Genomic DNA, 27,911 nt, shown 5'->3' with positions numbered 1-27,911 from the left:
AGATTGATTTGATCACGAAACTAGTACCTGTTTATTAATATGTTTTTATATATAATGTAGCGAATGATAATCAAGATTAGTATATATAATTTAATTTAACATACATTCGCGTAATGTTAAATATTCCTTTAATATCTAATAGAAATAAATAATTTTTAGATGATGCATATTGCATTCGTTATCATTATAATTAATTTACAATAAGAAAAGGCGTCTGGTTGCTGTAGTATCATGTCGGCTTTCTTATTCTCACATAATTTTATTATATTATTCTTGATTCTTGTTGAGACCAAATAGGCCTTAGACCGTACTTTAATTAAGTTCTTAATTAAAAAGTCCTCCAACGAAATACATTGAGATATAAGACTTTTTTTCCGAAGAACAAAATAGATAATTTGATTTGCATAAACATCAGTCCAAAATTTTTGAAAAATTAACAGTTATTTTCAGACTAATTTTCATTAATTAATTTTTTTATATCTATTCATATACTCTTTTATACATAATTAAAGGTTTCCATTAATCACTTATAACATTAGATTAACTATTAAATTCTATCGAGCGAAAAATATACTAATTAATAAAAAATTAATTTGATATCAACTGAAGAAACATTAATTAACTGTTTTCGAGTAGTACTCAATATAATATTAATCGAAAGTTAATTACTATAAAAATATTTGTCACTCAAATGCATATGAGTAAAGAAACAGTATGTATTATTATTTCTCTTTTCTTATGGCACTTAATAAAATCTTTCCAAATAGTTAAGTGTTTAACGTGACCCATGTTTATGTCTAGAATATATTTTATTACATGTCTACTACATTTCTATGATCGTAAAATATTATGTAGAAAAAATGAACCTACGACAACGCCCGTGATTAAATGCGAAGCATTTAAAAAATGTTTTGGCAGTGATTTCGTAGATGCTTCGTTTTTAATCATGAATCGAATTTTGATTTTTATCTCAATGAGATACATAAAATACAAAGGATAAGAGTATGGTAAAATGGTAGTGTCTTTTTTCTTCTTAACAAAGATCGACTAGTTTTATCAGATTGCCTAGGAGTCTCCGATGTATTTTCATTTCTTTACTCTTTTTTTGTTTTTTTTTTCAATTTTTGAAATAGATTCCTTCTATTACATGTCTGTCGAAATGAAGCTTGTCACACATTACATTAATATTAATCAGTGATAAAATTATCCGTAACTTCAGACTCGTTTTTTTGTAGAGCGATATTCGTGACAAATTCTAACAAAGAGTGCATTACCTAACATATATTTTAATTATTTTTATTTTGTGTCATTTTATATCTTTGGAATCCACTCGAAGGAAACTTATCCTTGGCACGTTACTTTGGCATTATCATCGAAGCTTGTAACTTGTTTAGATATTACGAGGCCAGCAGTCAATGAAATTTCCATTGTAATCCTCGAGCATTCTTTATTTTTCTTACATGTTTATTCTGTTTTTATCGTACTTGAATAACTGAATTATTAAATGAAATTCTTTTGGAATATGAAACAAATGTATCAGTAGATTTTGAAAGACAAAAGTCATATCTATTTAATCGCATTAAGTGGCATTGGAGGAGCCAACAATAGCGTTGTGATATTAGTTCTATGTTGACAAATATCAAAGAAATTGAATTGTAAAATTCATCTTGTTCTATTAATTTTATATTCTTGCTGTTTCTAATCCTCGTCAAGTCACTTCACGAATACATTGTAATAACTTCGCGTCCGGCACCATGCACCATTAATACTTTTTCCAAACTCTCTGTTAAAACCTCAAGGAATTCCATATCTGTTAAAAAATATTAAGGAACAATAATTATTTTAAAATATTCATTTTAAATATTCATAGCAATGAAAATTGTATTAAAGGATCATTCAAGTCTGTAGCTTGGGACAATGAAAATAGCTAATGGAATTAAATATTATATAAATTGGATATTGTTAGTAACTTCAAAAGAGTATGATATAAAATACGTGGAAAAAGATAAAATAATTAAAAATGATAGAAAATGTTTAATTAGAAAAAATTTTAAACGTATTATGTTTTTAATAAAAAATTAATATAAAGAATAAATAAATAATTTGAAATGCATGATTTTTAAATAATAAAAAGTAAGGATACAGTTTGATTCCCGTTCCAATTTAGTGTCTCTTGGAGGACCAGGAAGATTCAGTATGACTAATTGAGCGTCATGACTCTTGTTGACTATAATCTCGTTCAGTTTTACTGCAGTATGCATACGTCTAACATCATCTTCATCACTAAAAAATACAAAAAATAATTATCAACCACTAAAAATCATGAATATGTTTAATTGTTCAAGTATTGATTAAAAAAGTTGTTATACTTACGGTGTGATTGGTGGTCTAGAGTTATTAGGTGATGTACCACTTTCAGACTTCTCAGTAACTTTTTCTTTTGATTCTTTGTCATCCTTTTCTTTAGCTTCATCTTGACATTTAGCTTCTGTATTATCTTCATTACTCTCGGTATTTTCATTTTCTTTTTCGGTATTTTCTGGTTGAACAAGTTTTTCCTGAGCTTCATCAGTTCCACCTGATGACTGTACACCTGGTTCCTGGAACCTTACTTTTGTTGCTGTCTTGACATCGACATTGTGATGATGATCAACAACTGCTTGTACCTAAAGACAATGAAATAAATATTAGAAAATATGAATAATCCAAGAATTTTATTTGAAAAAAGTTTATTATTGATAATGAAATAACAAAAATTGAATGTTCGATGATATTTGGTTGTTGTTTGAATAAAATTGATGAATGCAGAATGGACTTAAAAGCTGTATGAATGATGAAAAAAAATACAAAAAATATTTAATTGAAGCTTGACAGATGAATGTGCTACTAGAGCTGCAAAAAACGAATCTGGCGAAAATTTAAATGACATAGATTAGGAAGATGAATTTGAAATGTGGGATTAAGAATTTGATTTGTTGTGATGTGGATGTTCTATCTGACAAACCAGAGGTAATTTTTCTTCGGCGAGTACCTCGTTGAATTCCACCACAGACGGCACCTTATCCATGACGAGCGGAGGCAACAGAGAGATATTTATTTATATGTACATACGTTTATATAAATTTATAGAGCAATTAGCATTAATCTTTACATGTCACTATTATCATCATCATTAATTTCAATTACGATAACTCTTAGTAATACACGTATAATTATTAGTTACTAGAGTTAAATTTTTTCATTGGAAATAAAACTTTTTCATACCGTTAACATCAATACTTACCAATCCTAGTGACTCTTTTTTATTGAGTCGCAATTCCCGCAACATTTGATTTCTTTGTTCCATCACTAAAGTTCTTTCGACTGTATAAGCTGAAATATCAGAGTCCATCTAAAATGAACATCATTTTAAAATTAAAAAGAATAATATAAGAATTTTTAATTTTAATATAATAGTAAGACTAAAAATTGATACCATTTCCACAATTTCAATCTCTCCATCGATTCGCAAATTGTATAACAACTTTTTAAGATCCTTTTTCATTTGAATAGAGTTATCTTCCATTTGTGCCACAGTAAAAATTCGCATTTTACAATTTTTCCAAGTACGATGTTGTTTAAGTAAGAAGGGTAAAAGCATGAGAAGTCCACCGTCATGTACCACCCACCAGACGTCAATGTAACCAACAACTTTCTCTGTTGAATCCGGGAAAAAGTTTATACCTTTTGGCACAAGTAAGGCCATTCGTGCGGTAGTGACATTTCGTACAGCTTGAATAAAAACTCTCCATGTTTTGTCGTCATTGGGCTCACGCCAACCATAAGGCCAACCAAGTATCACAGTATTGGGTTTCATTCCACCAAGACCAGTTGTTTGTATTAATGCACTGATACCGTCAGTTCTATCGCGTGCTACAAGTACTTCAACAAATCCTTTAACTTTCTCTTCATCGGCTATTTTACGAAGATTTTGTTTAGCTGCGAGAACTTGTCCAGAATTTTTTGTATAATCACCTTCAATACAACTAACACATACAGTTAATCCCCTTCCAGCTTTCAATTGGCTTGCAAAAGCAAATAATTTACGATATTTAGGCATTAGTGTATCTGTGAGCTTAACAAAGATCAGAATTTGTGGACGCCAGTTTTTGGTATGAGGTGGACCTTCTTCTAGTTTTAGTAGTGAATATCTAGCAGCTGAAAGTGCTAAACCACGTATTCCATCACCCCATTCTTTTTCAGCACCACGGTATTCGATATATTTGTATATACAGCCGGCCATTCCCATCGCAAGTAAAGCATAGTACCAGCTGGTCATGAACATGATAGCGATACATAGGGATAATCCAATGAAGGATAAGCTCCAGTGGTAGTACTTGAAACGTGGTCGCCAATTGGGAGTTTTTAGGAGAGTTTGTAGAGCACAAGCCAAATTTACAAAACCGTAACACATCAAGAAAAACATGGATAGTAAAGGTGCTAGATAATCAACATTACCCAGAAGTATACCACACTGACATATGATGACAGTGAGAACGAGTGCCCGAGTTGGTTCTCCACGACTCGAGCTTACTGCAAATGGTGTTAAGAATGGTATTATTTCATCCTTTGCTATAGCTTGAAGTAATCTAGGTGCTCCTGTTAGAGATTGTAGTCCAGCTCCCAATGTTGATAAAAATGAACCAATGAGAATTACCCATTGATTCGGCCAGGCAATGTTTGCTACTACTAACTTGCCACCAATACTTTGCCCAAACTTGTCTCGGAGTAATAAATTATCCACAGTACCGGCAAATAGTAAAACACTTGATAAATAAACTGTCGACGTTGTTAGTATAGCACAAATTGTACCAATTGGAATCGATTTTTGGGCATCCGCCAAGTCTCCCGATCGGTTGGAACCAGCCATTATACCTATTAATTCATTATTTTTATTTATTTATAAATTAATGAATCATCAATCTAATTTTTTATATATAGGTAAATTGTTATCATTGTGCATTAAAGCTCTTCAATCGAGAATGAATAAAAAATGTATATTTGAAGCAATTTTTAGTACGATTATATTGATAATAGAAAACTTATATTTACCTGTTACGGATGGAAAGAAAATACCGATCAAAATGGTGAATGCAGTTGTCAAATCATTTTGAATAAAATTGTAAGATGACGGAGTCATTTTATCAATATCAATTGGATCATTTCCGTAAGAAATATACTGTCCTTGTTCTTGAAAACTACCGAATAAATTTTCTAAAAATATAAAAAAAAATAATTTTTTGTTTCTTTCTCTGCAAGTCAAGATCTTATAGATCATTATTTAATTTAATTTTACCTAGAAAAACTCCACTAGCAAGTCCTCTAATACCAGTGACAAGTGATACATTATGGGTATTGTAATAATCATCACATATTCTAGTTTGGTTATTACAGAAAATGTTCCAGAGAGTTCCAGATTCATTTTTGTGACATTCACTGTTTTCAATATCTTTCAACAAGCGTTTACCTAGTACGCAAATTCTATGAACAGAATTGATTATATGAAAATGGGTTTGAGTAAAGAGATGAGTAGTGAATATATATGCACTGTGAAACTTACTTAAGAGATTCGTTGCCATTGATATTGGTAAAGAGACCCACATAAACCGCTATTATAGAGAATATTACGCAAGCGAGAGCAACTCCAGCAAATTTGTTGACGAACTTAACTCCAATAAAAACTATGGTACCCATTACCACAAGTAGACCAGTACCGTAAACTCGGAAATTGTTGTACATGATGTTCGGATCCTTTGTAAAGTCTCCAAAGATGCTGAGCGATGGTGCCATATATGTCTGAAATAATTAAAACAACACCAGTGGTTTATAGCTACATTTATTATCACAGTAAAGAAGTAAAAATAACTGAATAATAAAAAAAAACAATGTACCAAGACTATTTCAACTGCTCCAATAATGTACATAGCAGCAGCTAACGTGGTACCAGTGTAGAAAAGCATACCCACAGCACCACCAAATTCAGGACCAAGACTTCTTGATATCATGAAATAAGAACCACCAGCTGGCACTACACCATTGGTAGCTATTGCACTCATACTGATAGCTGTCAACATAGTCTATCAAATAATTCATTATGCATTTTATGTTTTTCTTTAGTTTCTGCAGGGTAAGATGTTTTCAAGTAAAAGTACCAATTAATGATTTTATCTTCATCAATAGCTTTTGAGAACTGGGCCAATATCTTAGGCAATGAAGGTCAACGATGATCGAATTTTTTGGTAGGATTTTCTATTTCATAGTTAAGTGTAAGGTGTTTGATCGTCTATTGATATAGTGATGATGCTAATATGTTGTCATTGAGTGTTAGATTTAAGGGTAAATCGAAAAAAAAAAAAAAATTCAAATTGTTATCTAAATTAATTTCATTCTTTTGAATTTCATTATCTCTTTTCAACATTTGCAAAATAAAGTAGATCTGTCATCTATGGTTGAATAAATTAGAATATTTTGAATGTATTCATGCAGTTTTTATTTCTTTTATTCTTTCACCCATTGTTAAATTTCCACAATTGTTTCCATATTTTTCAAGCAACTAGAATTATTACAGATTTTTCTTATTAATTTTTAACTGCTTGCATGAAGATAAAGTTTTCAATTTTTTATTGCAACTATTGTTCTGACAAATACTTTTTGATTTTTATCATTCTTTTATTTTAAATAATTAAAAATGATAAATTTATCTTATAATTTTGAGTTTTAAGTTGGTTTATTTAAAGCAAAAAGCAGTGAACCGGTTTTGATTTAGTTTTTTTTACTATTTATAGCTTAGTTATTCCCATCTGCTTCAGGCTGTTTACTTTCATATGAGGTTACATAGGGATAAAGCCAACTATCCAACGTAAGCATAGCTAATATGATGTAAATATTGAATCCTTGTAATATAGTAGTTTAAAAAATACTACCTTTCTGTTAAAAAGAAGTAAAAAAATTAAAATTTGATAATAAAAAAAAAAGATACAGAGATAGCAAAAAAAATTAAATAGCTTATAATTAAGTTCAATTTAAGATTGAAATATGAAATGAAAGAATAAAGGAAAGTAAAAATATTGGATACATTAAACTGATCAAATATTATCAAAAAGTAAACATTTTTGTAATTTGATTTGTCATTGGATATTTATTATTGAGAATCATTCATCAATAAAAGTATCAGTTCTTGTATATATCAATTTAGTGGACAGGATGTTTACTTTTATTAATTACTTTTTTGATGATATTTCGAATATAATTTTAAATTAATATCAGTTTATAAAATGAATAATTTTGATTAAAAATCAATATCGGGTCTTTTGACTTATTTTACTTGTATGAATCAGAATGATAAATTTAAAATGATTAAATTCAATATAAAAATTTCAAAGTTTGTTACTCCACAAAAATAAATTATTTTATTTAAATCGTCGATTTTTTTTTTCTACAACCAACTCAATTCAATTCTGAAAAGTTTTTAATTTATTTTCGATCAACGTTTTCGTGATAATTATTGTTCAGAAAATTTTAATTAGTTTTAATTTGATATAAAAGACATAAACATGATAATGGGTAATTTACTTGAGAATGTAAAATTTAAAATTACTTACAACAGAGCAACAGCACAAAACAATTAAGAATCCTTGAATAGCACCAGCTGTACCAACGACCCAGGTAAGACGGATGAATAGAATAACACCAAAAATGTTTTGGATGCAAGGTAAAAAGACACCCACTAATGTGCCCATTCGTGCACCACCGCCATCACCACCACCTCCTGCAGTGGGCGTTGGTTTACTATCAGGATCAGTAGCAACTGGAATTGTATTACTGTAACTTGCCAAATTATTAAGTAAAGTGGCAATACGCGGTCGATCATCCAAATCCTCCTGAAATTGTATCAAATTATATTGTATAGTTATTATTTTATTTAGGTACTTGAGTTGAATTAGACAACTATATTTAATCTTTCTATAATGAAATTTAATATAATTGGATTGAAGGCTGATTTTAGTTGCAAAGTTCTCGTGTCAAATACAGTAATTTGTTTGAATTTTTTTATAACCAAATAATTTGATTTTTATTCATATAAAAAAATTTTTCACAAATACTATTAGCATTTATTATACAAAATGAACAAAGGTTTTCTTTAAATTTTAATTGGTAAGAAATATAATTGGCTAATGGAGTATATGATTGTATTGAAAAAATATATCATTTTTTACTATTGTAAGTTTTTATGTGGTGGTCTATTTTGGGTGAATGAGGCCAGTAATATTTGAAAGATATTAATAATGTCTGAATAAATAAAGTGGTTTCGGTTAATCTTATTAAATTATTTCTCGTCGTAATGCTTTTACTTGATGATGAATAGATATAAAACTATCTTAAATATTTAGGATAGAAAAAAAATATAATAATACCTTAGGGATGATATATTTGATCAAATATTATAAATTTTCACAAGTGAAAACTCATTTTGGAGAATATCATGTTTATTTAATAAAGTTCTTATTAAAAACTTGCATAAAGTAAAAGAAAAATTATAAAAAACTTTTTTCATGTTCTTTTGATTTCTTATGAAAGTGATGAGACATGATTAAAAATTTCCAATGAAAGATTCTGACTACTTATCACTTGGTATCACGAAAGAAAGACATGTTCATTTTTTCCTAAAAATTTTGAGATTTTTTTAAAAATAATTCTGTCGTTTTAAGAAATATTCTTCTAATATAAAATCAATAATATATTGACACACTTTATTTTTTACTAAACTGCTGTCACATTAGTTATTTATTTTATTATTTTTTTTTTTGTTCAAATTGAATGTAATATTTAAAAATTCAATATAATCATAGTATATCCTACATCAATCCTTTTAAAAAGCAATAATAATAATAATAGTAATAAATTTTTTGTCTCTTTATTTATTTATTCAAAGGTACTCACACTATACAAGTAGAGATTGGTTTCATATCCAGGCTTTTTTTCGAAATTGCCACTACCAACGATGGGCTCGCCATCACCAGCATTGCCACCATCACCTAAAAACATTGAATTATTTATATTTTAATAAGTATTATATTTTTCCAATACATTTATTAGTTATTTCTTTATACGGCTATACATTTGTCCTCTTAAATTTCACAGTAAATCATGGAATATTTATTTCTCATTCAATTTTAACAATTTTACAAAATTTTTTTTTTCTTTTTATTTACAAAGGTAATATATCGATCATTGAAACATAAAAGTAAAAATAAAAAAAAAAAGTAGAACAATTACGAGTACGAAAAATTCTCAACGTAAATATCGTTCTTCATTTCGTCCAAATGAAAGCTATTTGTACATGCAAAAAGAAAAATAAAAAAGAAAAAGATGAAAGTTAAAAATGATTGGATAGTATATATGTAGAGTACTCCTATTTATATAACGCAATGATAGGATGCGCATATGAAAATGAAATGTATAATTTTTTAACAAAATACAAAACAAAAACGTTCAAATAAGGTCAATGTGATTTGTGTTGTCAGAAAGATGAAATAAAATTAATATTTGCTAAATGACAAGGTCTTCCTTCACTTATTCCTTGTTCACTCTCATTTTTCTTATTAAGCTTTATAATGTTGTTGTTGTTGTTGTTATTAAAATTATTATTATTATTATTATTACACTGAATATCAATAACTTATATCATAATACATTATCGAACAATGTCTAGCAGTATGTGGAATAATTTTATCGTTTGTTATTTATGGGAAATCTACGATAATTATATTATATATCTATATATAATAATGACGTAAATACTTTACGGAATATATTCATTAAAAAAATATATTACCATATAATACTTGCACAATTTGTTTACATATTATTATAAAAAAACCACCTTTTTTATTGTGATGGTTAAAAATGATCAAATTAAATTATAAACAGGAATTATGATTTATCGATTCTTAATTACACAATTGTTGCATTTATCGTTCATTATTGTTGACACACTTTTCTGACATATTAATTAGCTGTTAGAAATATTATAAATTTCTTTTTTACTTTAAACATATAAATTTTGAAATGAAACCATGTCATCTGCTGGTATGATATTACAAGAGTTATATCAAATTAACAATCTCTTATAATTAAAATATTAATTGATTGGTAAAAGTTTGAGATAATAAATAACTATTTTCTTCATTAAACTGATTTATTGATGAAAATGTTGTTTTTTTCTTAATACATTATAAGTAATAAGCAATTGATCTTAAGAAAAATTGTAAATTGAGTTATTTTTTTCTTTCTTAAAGACAATAAAGTTTCAGTGATGGTATATTTTATATTGAATTATTGATTGACAAAAATCTGCTGAATTAAAAAAAAGTAATTTCTCAATAAATGAATTAAATTTTCATGATAAATTGAACAGAAAAAAATCTTTTAATGTAAATAAATATTTATTTTACAAATAAAAAAATTTATTTGAAATGGCATACATTATATGATACATTAATCAATATTTGTTGAATAAAAAGAAATATTTTTTATTCATTTTATTTATCATATGTACTCTCTGTGATTGCTAAAAATATAATAAATATTCAATTTATATTACAAAAACTTAGAAAATAATTGAAACATTATAGCTATAATATTTTTTTTTAAATTAATAATTATGCAAAAATAATTAAACGAATAGATGAGTTACTTATAAGAGCTTAAGTTATATAAGTACAGAGAGTAAACAAAATACATAATATTATGAAGTCAAATGTATAGAAAAAGAAGGTAGTTGACGATATAAAGTCAAAGCATAGAGAGTCTGAATAGCGAAATTGTATTACAGATTGCAATAGGGCGAGGCTTTATAGAGAACTGGGTCGGTGGGTCTTTCACAGGGAGACAGACAAGATTATAAGCGTGTCTAAAGGTGAGAAATGTAAAAATAGTAAACCTTTTGAGCATTATAAGTGCAAATCACAGCATTGAGTTGGCAATCTTCAAGACACGTACGACTAAAATATGACTATACATACATAGAGATAGATACAAGTATGTATTTATTGATTTTTGAATATCATTTTTTATTTATTACTCTACTGTTTATGATTCGTTTTATTTATACAACTTAGAGAAAATAAATAGATAAAATATTATTATAAATAGCAAAGAGGTGAAAAAAGAATTGATAAAAAATAGACTGATTATTTGTAAGACGAGAAAATGATATTAAATAATGGTACATACAATAAACAATAAGTGGCTGATGTAGTAATGTATTTTACTCTATAACGTGACCTTTCAATTATTCGTCCGTGAAACTAACACGTGCGCGCGACGATTCACCGTCTTCTTGACAGTAGTTAATAAGAGGGTGGACGATCGATCATTCGATCGCTCTTGCAAGCTCTCTAAACGAATTGGAACACGAGCGAGTGGAAATACTTGGATTTGTGATGGTAAAGTATAAAAAGTATATACAGATAAGCTTAAAATTTCTCTGTCAGCAATTATATACAACTTTTAGTTAACTATTTTATCTCATTAATTGTTAAATATTATTGATGTTGCATTCTATCTGTACATAACGAGTCAGCAATATTTAAAAGACACAATTTGTTCACTACTTACTGATCAGTCAAAATTACTTTTTATTTATTTTTTTTCATCTAAAAGAAAATAGTCATTATACCCGACCTGGATGTACTTAATGATAGACAAGATGTAAATTGAAATTTTCAATTGCACATTTTTTTTTAATAATAAGAAGTGAAAATGTAAAATTTATTTCAACGAGTGAATTAAAAATGAATGATATATTTCTTGATAAGTATGAATGAAAAGTATTTTTAAAATAATACCGTTAGAGAAGGAAATAAATATTAAAATGAAGGATGAGTTTCTTTCAGTTTGGATAAATTTTAAATAACTTTGTACAATATTTATATATTATATATATAAATATATCATTACCAGGTAAATAATAATTTAAGAAAAGAAATTTTTTTTTATTATTAAAAATTTGAAATTAAAGCTTAATACACATTTATTATTATTGAAAAAAAAGATATTATTTTTATATGATAATTGTTTATTCAAAGCCTATGAATGCTAGTGTTAACAATGACAATAATAATGATGATTATGATTTTTGACTATTTGATCTTTCATTCGATTGAATGCTGCTTAAGCTTTTTGATTCAGAAAGGATTATAATAATCCGATTGTATTATTGTCAATGAAAATTGTTTCTTGAAAAAAATATTATAATAATAATATCAAATAATTATTAATAAAATGTATGAAGAAAAAAGATAAACATTTCAAGAAGAAGATGAAATATTTTTTTCAACTTTATACATAATTTATAATGTGTGTCGGATGTTAAAAAATTATTTAAGATTAATTGCGAATAGATATGTTTTAAAAATAATAGCATACCAGATTCCATTCTTGATGCTGGATCACCATAACTTTTTTCGGTTCCTTCACTCATTGTTTCTCAATTAGAGTTGGCAAATGGTGAATATATCAATATATTAATGATGATAGAATATCAATTTTGAATTGAATAATAAATTAGTCCGCACTGGTTCTATTTAGTAACACTTTAATTTAATTTTATTTAGCATATCTACAATTCTATAATAAACTATCAATCGTAGATATAATAATATATATCTATGATAGTAATAATAAACTCTGAATAAAATATCTCAAATGATAATAAATATAATATGAATACATCAACAATAAATCAATAGAATAGAGATATATTTAATGTTAGATAATGAGATAACAACACACGGCACTAAAATTTGAAAATTTTCTAACAAAATAGTACTGAAATATATATCTATGTATATATATATATATTTGTAATTAATAATAATGAATCGGACAATTGGATGTATTTATTGATGAATAGTTGTTGATATATTGGGATAACACATGTAAATAGGGTGCACTGTTGGAGGCACACGAGAAAAACAGTAAAAATTGTTGGGAACAAGTCACAATGAGCGCGAGTAGGCAGCGAAAGACTGTTCACCCTCTTTAGAGAGTGCTCTCAAGTTGGTTGCAACCCCCGGGTCTCTACCAAGCGAATTGCGGCCTCGACGCAGCTTCCATCGAGGTTGCCGAACGTGGTCGATAACTCTAAGCGGACCATATAACCAGGCGTTTCCTTGATTCCACTAATTTTATCTTTTTCTTCTCGCACTTTCCCTCAATCGTAATGTTTATAACCGTGTCACCATTTATCAATGGCTCTATTTCTCATTTGATTATAGCACTCAACCAACTTCATATAATAGTCTATTCGCAGGCTCGTGTTGTGTTAATGCAGCTGGCCTGGTATGTTACTGGTTACTCGATTGTTCTCATCTCTCCTCCAGCTTTGTACCATACAACGCGACCCATGACATATCCCGGGCGCAGTGAGCTAACCGCTTTTCCATCTTCCTTTTGCGCTTGCGCCTTTTCCGGGACAAAAGTGTTGTCGTCGTCCTCCTCCTCCTCCTCCTCCTCATCGCCGTCGACTTCTACTCCATATCTCTTATCTGTGGCACGCGTTCAACCTTCTCGAGCTGCTGATGCAGATGATGTGCTACTGCTTCACAGCATCACCCAAGTTAAGAGGTAAAGAGTCGATATAAAATATTACTGATCAATCATTTTATTTATATCCGTTGAAAAATTTTTCATATCATTTTGTAGTAAATAACCTATTACTCTATATAGGTATATGAAATTTAAACTCAATTATAGTTGCATCACTTTGATCAAAACTTGTTCCTGACCATCATAAATTGCTTTTAAAAACTCATTCCTTTGTAATAGCATTAGTTGCAACCAGTAAAAGTTACACCGAAGGATCAAAACTTTTTGATATTTTTCCCTTTTCTTATTTATTTATAGGGTAAGTTGTTTTAGTTGGAGATGCATCGATGGAAAATTTTTTTTTTTTTATTTCACACACACACACTTTTTCAAAAATAAAATACCTTTTTTGTGTAGTTTAGATTTTCATTATGATATTCTTATACACTTATATACAAAATATAACTTTAATTTAATTTTCCAAGATAATATACATGTATGGCCAAAATTGGCTAGCAAATTTTTAAATAAAATATCATCTGATTAAGAAAAGAAAAAAAAATGTAAACTTTAAAATTATTATTCACAGAGTTTTAAAGTAAAACAACAATTGACAAAAAATTTTAGCACATTTTCAAGTTGAGCCCCACTTTTAAGCTGGCCGGAAATTATTTTTTTTTTTAATTTTTTTAAAATAAAAAATCCATGCTTGTTTTTTTGTTGTTATGAAAAAAAAACAAAAATTCAGTTATATGAAAAAAGTTAAATGTAATAATAGAAAAAAATGATGGATTAATATTTAGAGAATAATGTTTTCTGTAATGTCACAACAACTTTTTTTTTTTTAGCAACAATACGTATGATTATTTTTAGAATAAAGACATTAGACGATTGAAAAAGCATTGTTATTGACATTTCATTTATTTTCCAACACTCGAATTAGAATAATCTATTTGTTAATCAATGGAATTTTATATATTCTTCTGTATCATTTTCCGAAGAAAATTCATTAAAAGAAAGAAAAAAAAAATAAATAAAATTCACGATGAACTTGCAGTGAAAATAAAAAAATATAGGTCAGTAGGTGATTGTACCGCGCCCTATTCCACGAGAACATTACGACGCTTGCGTAGCGTAATGCTTTTATCCCAAAGTTTACGTCACAAGGGTGTGACGTCATCTAGAGGTATGAAAATCTTCGTCATCAAAGAAAACAAAATTCTCACAATCAATCTTAATAGCTCATAGAAATTTAACATTCTTGTGTATTATATAAAGATATAAAGATATATATCCAATACAATAAAGAGTACTTTTTATTTATCGTCTCTTTTTAATTTTCATTGTACTTTTCTTTCAATCTATTATAAGAAAAAAAGCACTTTAGATAAAAGTATAAACGGTGAAAAATGAAATACTATAATACATTTCCCAAGAACATACATTGTCTTTTGATTTTTTATTCCATTTGAATTAATTTATTTATATTTATATTGAAATAGTAAAATTCATACTGATTGAAATTATAAAAATAAATTTACTAAATTAACTGAGTATAATGAAATTTATTGAAAAAAAAATATTTTTAAACGTAAAAGAAAACTATTGAGACTGAATATTTTTGAAAAAACATGATTTATAATTAACAAAGATCTGATACAAGTGTTTGAATAAGTAATGGGAGATAATAAAGAGTGCTCTATTGAAAAAATAATATGAGATTAAATCTGATTAATTAATTTTTTATTAACTTATTAAAGGTTTATATTAAAACACTAGATTTCGTTTGTTTCTCGGTAAAAGTTTAAATAAATATATCAGACGAATTTTTATAGAATAATAAATGGAAAATTTTATTTGCAATTTATTTTTTCATAATTTCGGTATCTAATGATAATAATTTATTTATTAATATTAATAGATTTATAAAATTGACTCGGCATTTACACGTTTATCTATAACTAATAAATTACGAAAAAAAAAGTGTTATCCATATTTTTTCTGTAAATGAATATAGTTATGCAATACACTGCATTTTTCTATTCCTCTGAAAAAGCAGAAAAATGTTATATTCTTATTCGATGGACTGGATTAAAAAAAAAAAAGAAAGAAAAAAATAAAAAATCGATTCGAGTATTGTAATGTAAAAATTTACGACAAGAAATGTTTTAGATAATAAATTTATGTAATGATTGTTGCATAAATTTTGAGTTATAAACACTAAATGTGATGAAACAATTGACTAATGATTTAAGGATAAAAAACTCAACAATTAATCCATCACAGAAGTATATATTTTACAATACGGTACAAATGATTCATCAACAATTCTATTCAAAAAAGAGACAATAATTATTGAATGCAGGTGATCCGTGCAATCGAAATGGAAAAAAAAATATGCAAATTTTTTTGCAAGAAACAACTTAATGGGTATTTATAGGTGTATTAGGTCGAAATATAATACCTAAAATAGCTTAAAGTCCGATTCGATAATATTCCAATCTAAAAGTAATTTCATTTCCAAATGACTCCATCTCAAAATAGGCCAATTTGCTTAGGCTAAAAATATTTACCATAATTGTCATCGATAAGTTGTGATTACAAAGTTCGCATTTTCACATCAAGCTATTTAATAACGACCCATTTTGTTTAACTTTGCTTATTAAAGGGTAATTTTTTATTATCTTTATTATTTTTCAATTAAAATTATTAGATTTCCAGTGAAATTCATGACAGTTAATTAGTTTTGTTTTTTTTTCATTGGTTTTATTCATACATCAACAATCATTTCATTTCTTCCTGTATTGATGTACACAAATACATCAATATATTTTGTTTAATTTATTAATTAACAACAATAGACTCGACAGTAATTGCACTATCAATAAGATCACATTATGTTCTAAAATGAATACATATATATAATATGTATGTAAAATATATAAAAAAAATATTATAAAACATAGAATATTAAAATTTATAAAAATTATTTCAAGTAGATATTGAAAAAGTTTACTTCCGTTTGCTTATCTTCAAAAATAAATATTTATTACAAATACAAATATAAGAAGCTTTAATTATTTTCAATCATCACTTGTTGTTCAAATATTTTTCTAAAATAATATCTTCAAAATAAATATTATTGTTGGTAGAAAAAAACGATTTTAATTTTGTTATAATAAAAAAATGAAAGTTTAATAAATTTTCTAGCGAAGGATAAAATAAATTGAATATATTTTTTAAAATAAATCAAGTATAAATGTTTAAATATAAAATTAACATTTAAATGAAATTATTTATAGATTCTTTGATAAATAGTTTCAAGAATTTTGGATCGTTATAGAACTATTGTAATAAAATGATAATTTTATACATACTCATGATAATGTGACTACACAAAATTCCCAACACTAGTATGTACTTATTGATAGTCTTCAACCATGTAAGCCATCAGCTTAAAACTTTCCTATATATTAATAATATTTAGGGTAGTTTTTGTTTACAACTAGCACAAATATTTCAACACAATAACCACCGAATACAATATGTTTCACTTGTATTTTTTGTATTAATTGAGAAAGCCTTGATAGTAAGGTTGTCGTAAGATGTGTATAGAACATTTATTCATCGCGAGGCTTCACCCCTACCTTCCTTAGCAACTAAACTCGATATGTACAAGTATATATAAAAGATCAAAATGTCATTGCAGGCTTTCATTGGCCGATATGATAACGAGCTCACGTGCATTCATACCCACTAAATACTACTAAATCATAACGACATTTATTTTGAGGTGTTGATGAATCAAGTTTAAAAAGTGTTGAGTGTAATCGTATTTTTTATACCTAACACTCAATCCTTATTTTCTTTTTATCACTATTTTTATTTTCTCCATGGAATGCGTTTGATTATGTTTGTTTTTTTTTCTTGTAAATATTGCTTTAATATTTATTTCTAATAGTGGAAATAATAAATATTTAATAAATATTGGCAATATTTTTTATTTAATTGACTTCAATTAACTTTAATGAGTTCAATTACAATTTAATTTGCAAATCAGTATTATATCAATCATTCAAATATAAACTATACTATTTAAATAAATTTAACATTTATTCTAATCAATATTTATTATTAAAATATACAATAACTGTTACGTAAGATATGCAATGAATAACAATAAGTTAATAAAATAATGAAAAAAAGTAATTTTTATAACAATAATTTTATTGAATAATTATGCATATATGTAATATCATGATAATTACGTTTACTTAATTAATAAAATTAATTATTACCGTAATAAATATACATTTTGATTATTTTAAACAATTAAAGAATAGTCAAAATAAAAATTTCAATAATAAATAATCGAATAATAACAAAATATTTCCCAAAAAAAAATTAAACAATTTTTAATAGAAAATTTCTACAATACTTGCCTTCAAATATTTGTTCTTTTTTCGCCAGAATTAATGGAATTGCCCCTGATACACTCATTCCTTATTAATTGAATATTATTTTACACTTAACATTCACTTTTTCATCAAGTTAATAATATTTAAGTGTACTGAAAATACATTGAAATGGATTTTTTAATCGAATATACATGAGCGTAACTATTCTAAGAATATAATTGTCGTAATGAACTTATAGTAATAGTGGTAGTTGTAACAACAACAGTGATCGTAGTTGTAGTGTAGTAAGGGCAGTATAGTAGTAGAGTAAATTTATAGTCCGACAAAGGGAAAAGTTATGTCAAGTTGTCGGACATCACGTACACGTTGTGTCTTTTCAAATCATTACGATGAAAAAATATTTTATCATTAAATATTAAATTTAATTTTTCACAATATTTTCTTAAAAGATCCATTGAAAAATAAAAAAGAATAAATTTTAATAAAATGAGTGAAAAATTTGATTAAATAATAGACATCTCTAAAAGAAATAACTATAATAAAACTTGTCAAATATGTCATTGAACAAACTGTTGCATGTCAAAGCATACATTATATCTGTTACTAAATAAAAGAAAAATATAAACCGTGAATTCGATAAAGATTTATTGATTATGAAGAACAAGAAGAAGTAATAAATATTAAATGGAGAAAAAATGACGGAATCATTGATCGTAAATAAAGCAGGTGGAATGTTTAGCTGACTGTACCGTAAATAGATGAGACATGTGGATTAATTAATTTTAAGTACACTCATAGTGATGAAAATAATACTACTGAAAATGTTAGCACACGAAGAAAGACACGAGACAAGTTAAGTGAATTTCACGAGGGGACTATTCTGTTCCACTCACCTGATACACTCTACGTCCAACGCGCACTTACTACTACCACTATCACCCCTCAGGTAGCAAAACTCGTCTCGTGCTGCTTCAACTCCACCACTGTCCACCACCACCACAAAAACTATAGCTTCTCCTTGCTATGTATAGACATCAAGTCGTATCAATTCTCCAACAGTATGCTTCATACCCATTATTTTCTCCAATGTGGATAAAGTATATACATGTATATTCGATTCAATTATGTACATGCAATGTTTATTCTATTTTTCTAATCGTGAAAAAATCTTTAGAGAAAGTAGTAGTATCGAAGAGAAATACACTAGACACTTGAGTAAAGAATAAATTTATTTTTTTTATTTTATTCAATATTGATGGGAAATAAAATTTAGTGATTCATCTAAAGATATTAACAAGTTGATGACGAAAATATTTTCAGGGGATAGTTTATGAATCAAATATGATTAACGAGATTCTGTGAGTGAGAAAGGTAATTTTTAATTCATTTATTTCAACGGATTTGAATAGTGTATGGAATTAAAATTAATATAAGAGTTTTGACTTTAGAAGCGATGAATAAAAGAGAAGATTGGAGAAGTATGTAGAGAAATAATAATTTAGGTGACTAATCAAGCCATATTATGTAATGAGAGCTAATTTTTTTTTTGGTCTAAAAACATAATTAAAAGATCTTTCACTAAAAAAAATATCTCAAATTAAATGATAATAATAAGAAAAAAAAATAAAAGTATAAATAGACTCTAATAAAAGAATCTTGATACATTTTTTTCTCTTTATAATTTCATTTCAGAAAGTGTGAATTTTTACGTGATTTAAATTTTAATTTGATATTCGAATTGGCTTCTAGATGTAGTTTTTGATATTTTGAACAAATCTCATTTATTTTAATAGTTCAAAATATTTAATATTTTTGAATTTTATAAGTTGAGTTGAATTAATTGTATTTATCTTTTTATTTATCAGTATGAGTTCCAATAAAATGAAAATTTAATCAAAAGTGGAATAATAACTTGAGTTCTCAATTCACAACTTTTTTAATAACTCGTCAACTTGTGATTTATTCTAAAATGTTATATCTGTATTTTTTTATTTATAGTTTTCAAAGTATCCAGATGTTTCCCTGTTTTACTTGCGTTAGTTAAATGTACATCATTAATTACATATAAATGATAAATAGAAGTTTAGAAAAAAATTTTTTAACATTGTAATTTTCTTTCTCGAATAATATATTATTGTATATTTATTCTCTCCTGTCAATAACAGAATAATACTACGTTATTGAAATTTTTTTTTAATTCAAGATAGATTTAGGTTGTAAAATTTTATTTAATAAATGTTATATTAAATAATAAATACCTTAAATTTCAGCAAAGTAAATATTATTTCTCAAATATCAATAACTTAATTTTATGTAGTAAATAATTACAATACTATCTCAATATTATCTCATTATATAAATAATAACTAAATGGCCCTAAAGTTATTTTTCCTCCCAAGTCTAAATAAATTTTTATTTAAGAGTTATTACTACCTCATTATCATCTCCATTTTTTTCATTATATTTAAAAATAATAATCCGAATAAATGTAAGTATTTACATATAAATAATTTTAAAAAAAAACACCCCTATATTGCATAATCGAAGAATTTAAAAAATAGTTTGATGTATGTCATAATGTTTGGAGGTTGATATTAATAAAAATAGTAAATCAAGAAAGTTATTATCAAATTTTATTTTTCACAGCATAACTTGTTTCATAATTGACTACCCGACGCATTTATTTTTAGTCAAATCAGGCCAGTCATCGTATGATTGTTCAAAATTATTTCATATTATTTTTAGTTTATATTTAATATAAAAATATTTAGAAAATTATTATTATTTTATACATTCTTACTATTATAGTTTCTTTTGCAAATTAATGTAAATAGAATGTTTACAAAAAAAAATATTTATTAATTATTAGATAATGAATTGATCAATAATTTATGCACAAAATTTGAAACCTCAATTATCTTGATTATTTTGAAAAATTACCCCTCAAACGTATATTTTGAGAAGACCAAGGATAGACAGACCTTGATTTTCAGATCTAAATTGCTAATGATACATGTACGAAATGTGTATGGATGATAATAAATGGCAATATGGCGTGTGGGTAACAGCAGCAAGTTGTATACCCATCAACCCATCAGAGTCTTCTCAACAAAAGTTATGCTCATTATAAATGTGAGATAATTATTAATGAAAAGCCTTTGAATAATTTAAATTTATCACTTTGTATTGCATCGATTTATGTTGGTGAGTGACGTAAAGTCATCTTTGTGGAAAACAGTTGATGATAAAAATATATGACTTAAACCACTCTAATAATTACCGGCACATTTCACAAGACCTAAAATAGCTGGATAGTAATGAAAAGGTTCAGTTTGCATGCTGGACGTCACTTAACAATAGGTTTATACTTTTATGAACGAGGTTGAAAGTATACCTTTAAGGTCATAGGCAATGAACCTCGGCCTAGTTCAGGGTCTAATCGTGCAAAAAACGCTCAAAAATTACATTAAGACCTTGATAATGGAAATGTATTTATCTTTATTACAACTCATTTTGTATTTCAAGTATTAATAAATTAAATAAATACAACAATAAAGTTGTAAGATTTTTTTTTTATATCAACTCATTTTTTAAATGTAATTTTATTACAACAGAGTCAAAATAAGACTTAAACTATAACAATATAATTTTTATAATCATTTTTATGAATTGCTCTTAAAGATATAATACATGCACATGTACATGCTACTATGTAAGTTCATACACAAGATATTAGGAATGTCTCGTACATACCTATCTAGTAATTTCAGAAATTTCGATATATATAGTTCGCACTCTTGACAGAATTTAATGTTTGTAATAATTGTATAATTTGGAAATAAGATAGATAAATAATTAATAAGTTTTCGGTAGTTAATATACTATTGTATACAAGTAATATAAATTTTCTGATCTTGCAAAATTTTCACCTGCATATGTAATAATTGCAGAAAAATTTTATTTTAGAAGTAAAAGAAATTACCGGACAGGAAAATCACATTAGTTCATTAAGTATTAAATAAAATACTTTACCAATAAATAGCAAGTTTGTTTAAAATAAATTTACCAAATTTAATCAATAATGAAATGTCGATAAAAATTATCAATTAATATTCTATACACCATGTGAATTTAAGTGTGACACCAAAATGCTGACTAAGCATTAAATTTTCTAATCGAGCAACAAAATTGTTTCTGGAATGTGCAATCTTGTATCTATATTGCATATATATTTTATCTCATCTAAAAATTCTTTTTTTATTTATTTAAAACTGATTTTTTTTCGACACATTCAAGAGTTTTATATATAAAAAAATTATAATAAATTAAACTATTTAATGAAATTAATTCACTTCTTTTCAACCAATTGTGACATTTTTTAATTACTAATTATTATTCTTTTGTTTTATATTCTTATTTAATATATTGTATTCGACTGTACTCAGATAGACTTATTTTTAGATAATTTTCTAGAATTGAATAATAAAAGAATGTTTGCAGATCAGGTACGATAAAATGTAGTAATTGATTTCCCATTAAATCAATAAAATTCTCAAAGGGACTATCTTGCCCTGATTTCTTGTACATGTAACTCAAGTTCTAAACCGTGTGTTGTATGAAACTTATAACAACTCTATCGGATAAATTAAACTGATGAAGAAATCGATAATAAACTGTAAGAAAAACCATCAACCATAATTCGGATTTTAGCTGAGACCATATCTATCAAAAAACCCTGACCGTTTATCTCGTAAACGTCTTATCTATCAAGGAGCCCTGACCATCTACTTCCTGGAGGCCATACATCTCCTTCTAACTCAATCGTTTGCCTTTTTTTCTTTTCTCTAAACAAATCTTTTTAAAATTAAATACAAAATTTTTATAAACTAATATTTTTTTTTTTTTATGCTCAAAAATGTTAAAAATAACAAAGAATCTTATCAGAAAAAAAGTAACTAGAATAGTGAAGAAAGTATCATTATTTTAAAGAAAAAAAAGAATTTTATAGATAAAATGTAAAATAAAATATACCATCTTTTTTCTCGTGTAACAACAATAAGGAAGTAACAAATAAATAAAGTATACTCCTTGAATAGTTCCAGAGGTCAATAATACATAAGATCAATAATTTTGCTCTAAAAAATTACATTACTATTTTTAATACTTTCATGTTACTAATTACATCCAAATATTCAACAATATTAAATAAAATTACAAAGAGGAATTTAAATGAAATTGAATTTAAATATTCAATACTAATAATAATAATAACAATAAATATAGTTGAATATTCATGAAAAGTCAATGTAGAATTTGCAATTACTCTATTCTAGTTTAAGTTGTAATCACAAAGACCATAAACTTTATTCTGTTCAATATATTTTTTTTTTATTTCAAAGTTTGATTGAACTCAGCTAAAGCGCGAATAAAATAATAATTTCAAATTAATAATCAAGAGTTTTTTTTTAGTTATCATCGATCTTACTGATATATTGATAATAATCCTATCAATTATTATGCAAACCACGAATGAACAAACAAAGGATTAAAAAATTCCAGAAAGAAATCTTAGAATGTGAGTTGAAGATAAAGACAATTGTCGGTTTCTATACTTACTCATCTTTTATAACTACTTTTCACTAATGACATACCGATAATGAATGCAACACTAATCACCATACCTTATCACCTAAAGTATTTTTAAGTGACAGAAATTTGACAATAATTAATAAATAACTTCAACTTTAATATTTCAGTGATTAAGTTTGAATCCGATACAATAACGAGTATACAATTTGGAATAATTAATATTGTCTTAATTATTGGAGCACAAATAATTTCAATGAAGTGAAATTAGTTATGACACGGGAAATTTATATTAATAACTCCAATTTAAGAGATAAAATTCAGTCGAATTTCGTTTTCTTTGATCTTGATACATATTTACTTTAATATTACATTCTATTCACTTCTCACTTCTACGAACTCTCAATTAAGGAATCCAACATCTCTTCAAATTGCTAGCTCATAAAGTCTTATTAAAACTTTTTAAGTTGTTGTGCAAACATATTACATTAAATTTTTTTATATTATTAATAAAGAAAAAAAATTATTAACAACTTTGTACATTGAATCATCAAAACTATACTATTCTACTCTTGAATGAGAAATAAATTTTATTTGTTCTGATAACATAATTAATAATTATTTCAAATATCCCAAGATCCTATCAAATTTATCAAATCAATCTCTAAGGTTTCTCGATATGAATAATATGAATATTAATTAATAAAATTATTCAAAAAATATCATTAATTAAAATGAGTATAAAAAGATAAATATTAAAACAGATTAATTCCTTTCTTGGAATGATATTGATATCAAGATGATATTGATGATGAATTCTAATCAATCCAAACACGAAAATCAATTGACTAGATACAGATTCAAACTTTTTACTACGTAAGAGTTATTGTCGTCTGTATAGACTAATAAATTTCTCAATTATTCTTTAGCGAAAGCATTTAGGTCATCAAATCAATTGACGAGGCGTCAATATGTGAAACCTTGTTAAAAGCAATATATGCACTGTATGCAAGTTGGAATTGGATAAAAACACGTATGCAGCATAAAAGATTTCATAAGAAAAGGTAGATTGAACGCATTTTTATATTGATAAAATACAATAGTTAAATAATAATAAATTTGTGATATATTTCAACAGTCGTATTGAAAATTGAAGTAAAGAAGCTAAAGGGTGCTCCGATTATCGACCTTCAAATATCAGCTTCTATAGCAACAGTGCAGGAGTCTTTGTATTGACACTTTGGCTTTCGTGACGACTTCACCCTTTATGTTATAAACAGTCTTATCTATTATCGATGTTGCTTTATCACTAAAATGTTATCTTATGCATGTGTAATTATGATCGATACTTGCAATTATTTTAATCACACTGCATGATTATTTTATGATTTTATCATCATTATCAATATTATTTTTATAAAATAATTATTCTCATTAACAATACAATAAATTTTTTAAAGAAAATTTTTTTGTTGACTTATTATTTTTGATGGATCCCATTTAGTTTGACGATAGATTTAATTGTATAGAGTTTTGATTATAAATAGTAACAAGTATTCATAAATTTACTAAATTGAAAATCGTATATCATGAACAATATCAACCAACATTTAAATAGTGACATTTATTGTACAATTAAAGTAGCAGCTAAAATAATATTATGGTTTCCAGTAGTGTTAAACTAAATCACTTAAAACTCTACATGTTGGAATAAATTTATTATTGGACCACTGGAGGATATATTCAAGGGAATTAACAAATAATACATTGAAATAATTATTTATCATTTAACATTTTTATAAAACTCATTTTTCAATCATTTTAATTTTTAATTTTATGTTTGTTTATCCTATCAACACTGTCAAAATGATACAAAATGGTATGTTAATTGATTAGAATGTTTAAAGATCCACTTCTATCTCTGTATCTAACAAAACAGATAATATTACACATTTAGATGAGATTTATCTAACTTTGACTAGTTTAGCAATAACTATTATCTCTATTGAAATAAATAAATATCAAATGTGATAAAAAATATGGGTATTCAGCTTTTATACTATTCATTATTTACTGTCTCTATGAAACTAAATTTTCCAGCTATTTTTATATATAAAATGCTCTAATTTATCCTATTAATACATGATAATTTATGGAATGAGATCTGTATTAAAATTTCCAAAATTATTCATTCATGTGTAATGTTTATGGATGAAAAAATATTTCACAAAGAATTTTTGTTAATTTATTTTATGAAACTTGATATAATATTTTATCTATAACATAAATTTGGCAAAGGACATTAGCAAAAACAAAAAAAAAAAGAGCTACAAAATGTGATTATTGTTCTTCTTTTAATACTATCACACGGGAATTCCGAGATAAATATTTGTCTCTGAATATAAACAGAAGGCCATTAACATTTTGATGATTATGAGGAATCATAGCTACATATATTCGCTGGAGTATACTATTATTATGCATATTCCATATGTATATACATACATATATATCGATTCGCTGTCATAATAATGTTACTTGAATGAATTGGATTAATTTTTAAACCAACCACTAACCAATAACAGACTTATGTATTACATCGAAATATTTTAATCATGACTACTCTGCTTATTTAACAGCAGAAAAAATTTTTTTATTTGAAAAAAACAAAAAAAAAAAAAAGTTAACTCACCATAGTCATGAGCAGACGATTGATTCGATTGTAATACACCACAATCGTAATGAGCATTGCTGTTATTGGCTGGAGTCACAATAAATCGTTCTTGCATCTTGATGGTTTTTATTTAAACCCAAAAATCAATTAAAAGTAACAATTGCACAATCTTTTAATTTTTTTTTTTTTTTTATAAAAAAAGAAAATAATAAATAAGTCACAGATATGTTGATCAGTTGAAATACGTTGATTTAATCAATAGTTTACTTGAAATTCAATCTCCTACACTCTTTTTTCTTCGATGTTTTGTAAATGAATTCTCCATTCGCCGGTATAAAAAATATTTTTACTACTCCAGTTTATTTCAAACGATTTTCGAGAGAAAAAAAAAAAAATTATTTCTCTTAATTCATCGTCAACAAAAAGTACTGTAGTTGAATATTAAATAAAAGGGGGGAAAAAAATAATTCTCTTAGCAAAACTCAATGTAAACTCCGAAGATTGGAAAAGACTATTTGTAAGACTTAAAAGGGATAAAAAAAAAGATACAGATATATACAGAAAAGAACGCTACTAACTGCAGAGCACGTTTTTGTATTCGAGCGCAGCTGCACTACTGAATCGTAAAAGTTATTCCTTCTGCTTCTGATTCCTCCTACGTACAAAGTAATAAACGCGATCCACGCGATACGTAAAACAGTTCAACGCACACTAATACGAAACACTAACTGCTTAATTACCATGAGAATTTATACAATTACACAGTCCTACCCCCAATTACATTATTTATGTTATCATAATTCATAACAAATCGTATTCAAATGTTAGTTGTCATTGTTAATTACTAGTAAATGTTATTTTATAGAAAATTGTTTATTTCTATTAGCAACACCACTCCTAAATGCAGCTCAACCACATTACACGTGAAATTTTACATTTGGATTCTATATATCATTCAACATGCAACGATAATAATAATAGTAGTAGTAATAATAATAATAATATCAATAATAGCCACAATAACGATTATAATAATAATAGTATCTAAAAAACCGTCATTTCTGCACTCCAGTCGTTGATATTTTTTCGTAGTTTGTCAAAACTACTATAGATGGCATTCAATTTAAGCCTATTGTTTAGAAAAATAGTTTTCGGGATTTATTTGTTAATTATTTCATTTAAAATAGAGTTTTACTTACAGAATTTTGATGTGTCGATTGTAAACATTGGATTGTTTATACAAAAATTCATCAACTTTGAAATAAATTAATTTTTAATAAATATAAACAATAATAAAGTAAAATCTTTAAATTATTGTGAAATTAAAAATTTTTTTCTTATAAATTTAAAGATGCATATAAAATTTAGTAGGATATTTAAATATATTGTTGATTGCTTTAACGAAAGATAAATTGTAATTTGGCGCACAAACATATAAGCGCTCTCAATCGACATTCTTATCAACTAGTCAACTTATCATCAGAGAAAACTAAAAAAAAATATTTATTTAGGCTTTCATAGACGTCAATGTATTTAATTAATGTTAAGAAATTGTTTCCGATATCAATGATAAGATTAAATTTACGTAATTTTAACTGTCGATT

At 26.2% G+C, this 27,911-nt stretch overlaps 1 protein-coding gene across 4 annotated transcripts; it reads right to left on the bottom strand.

Moving 5' to 3' along the window:
• Positions 1–1,108: 1,108 nt before the first annotated feature.
• kcc (solute carrier family 12 member kcc) lies at positions 1,109–27,282 on the bottom strand. 4 transcript variants are annotated; one of them, XM_035086596.1, is made up of 13 exons: positions 26,326–27,282; positions 8,980–9,074; positions 7,641–7,919; positions 5,931–6,116; positions 5,600–5,835; positions 5,336–5,520; positions 5,092–5,253; positions 3,476–4,914; positions 3,284–3,391; positions 3,005–3,058; positions 2,374–2,666; positions 2,144–2,283; positions 1,109–1,810 (listed from the first exon to the last, which is right to left on the bottom strand). In XM_035086596.1, exons 1-13 carry the CDS (start codon positions 26,420–26,422, stop codon positions 1,719–1,721), a joined length of 3,366 nt encoding a protein of 1,121 aa, XP_034942487.1. In that variant the 5' UTR covers positions 26,423–27,282; the 3' UTR covers positions 1,109–1,718. The 4 variants fall into 4 exon arrangements, with proteins under 4 accessions (XP_034942487.1, XP_034942488.1, XP_034942490.1 ...); XM_035086597.1 differs by having other exon boundaries at positions 3,032–3,058; XM_035086599.1 differs by lacking the exon at positions 26,326–27,282 and adding an exon at positions 12,469–12,762.
• Between the last annotated feature and the right edge of the window lie 629 nt (positions 27,283–27,911).

The sequence above is a fragment of the Chelonus insularis genome, unplaced genomic scaffold (genome assembly GCF_013357705.1).
Source record: "Chelonus insularis isolate UGA/USDA-ARS -01 unplaced genomic scaffold, ASM1335770v1 contig_403_pilon, whole genome shotgun sequence".
Classification (NCBI taxonomy): Eukaryota; Metazoa; Arthropoda; class Insecta; order Hymenoptera; family Braconidae; genus Chelonus; species Chelonus insularis.
Note: the sequence above shows the minus strand (reverse complement) of the source record. Positions and strands in the feature narration are given on the sequence as shown.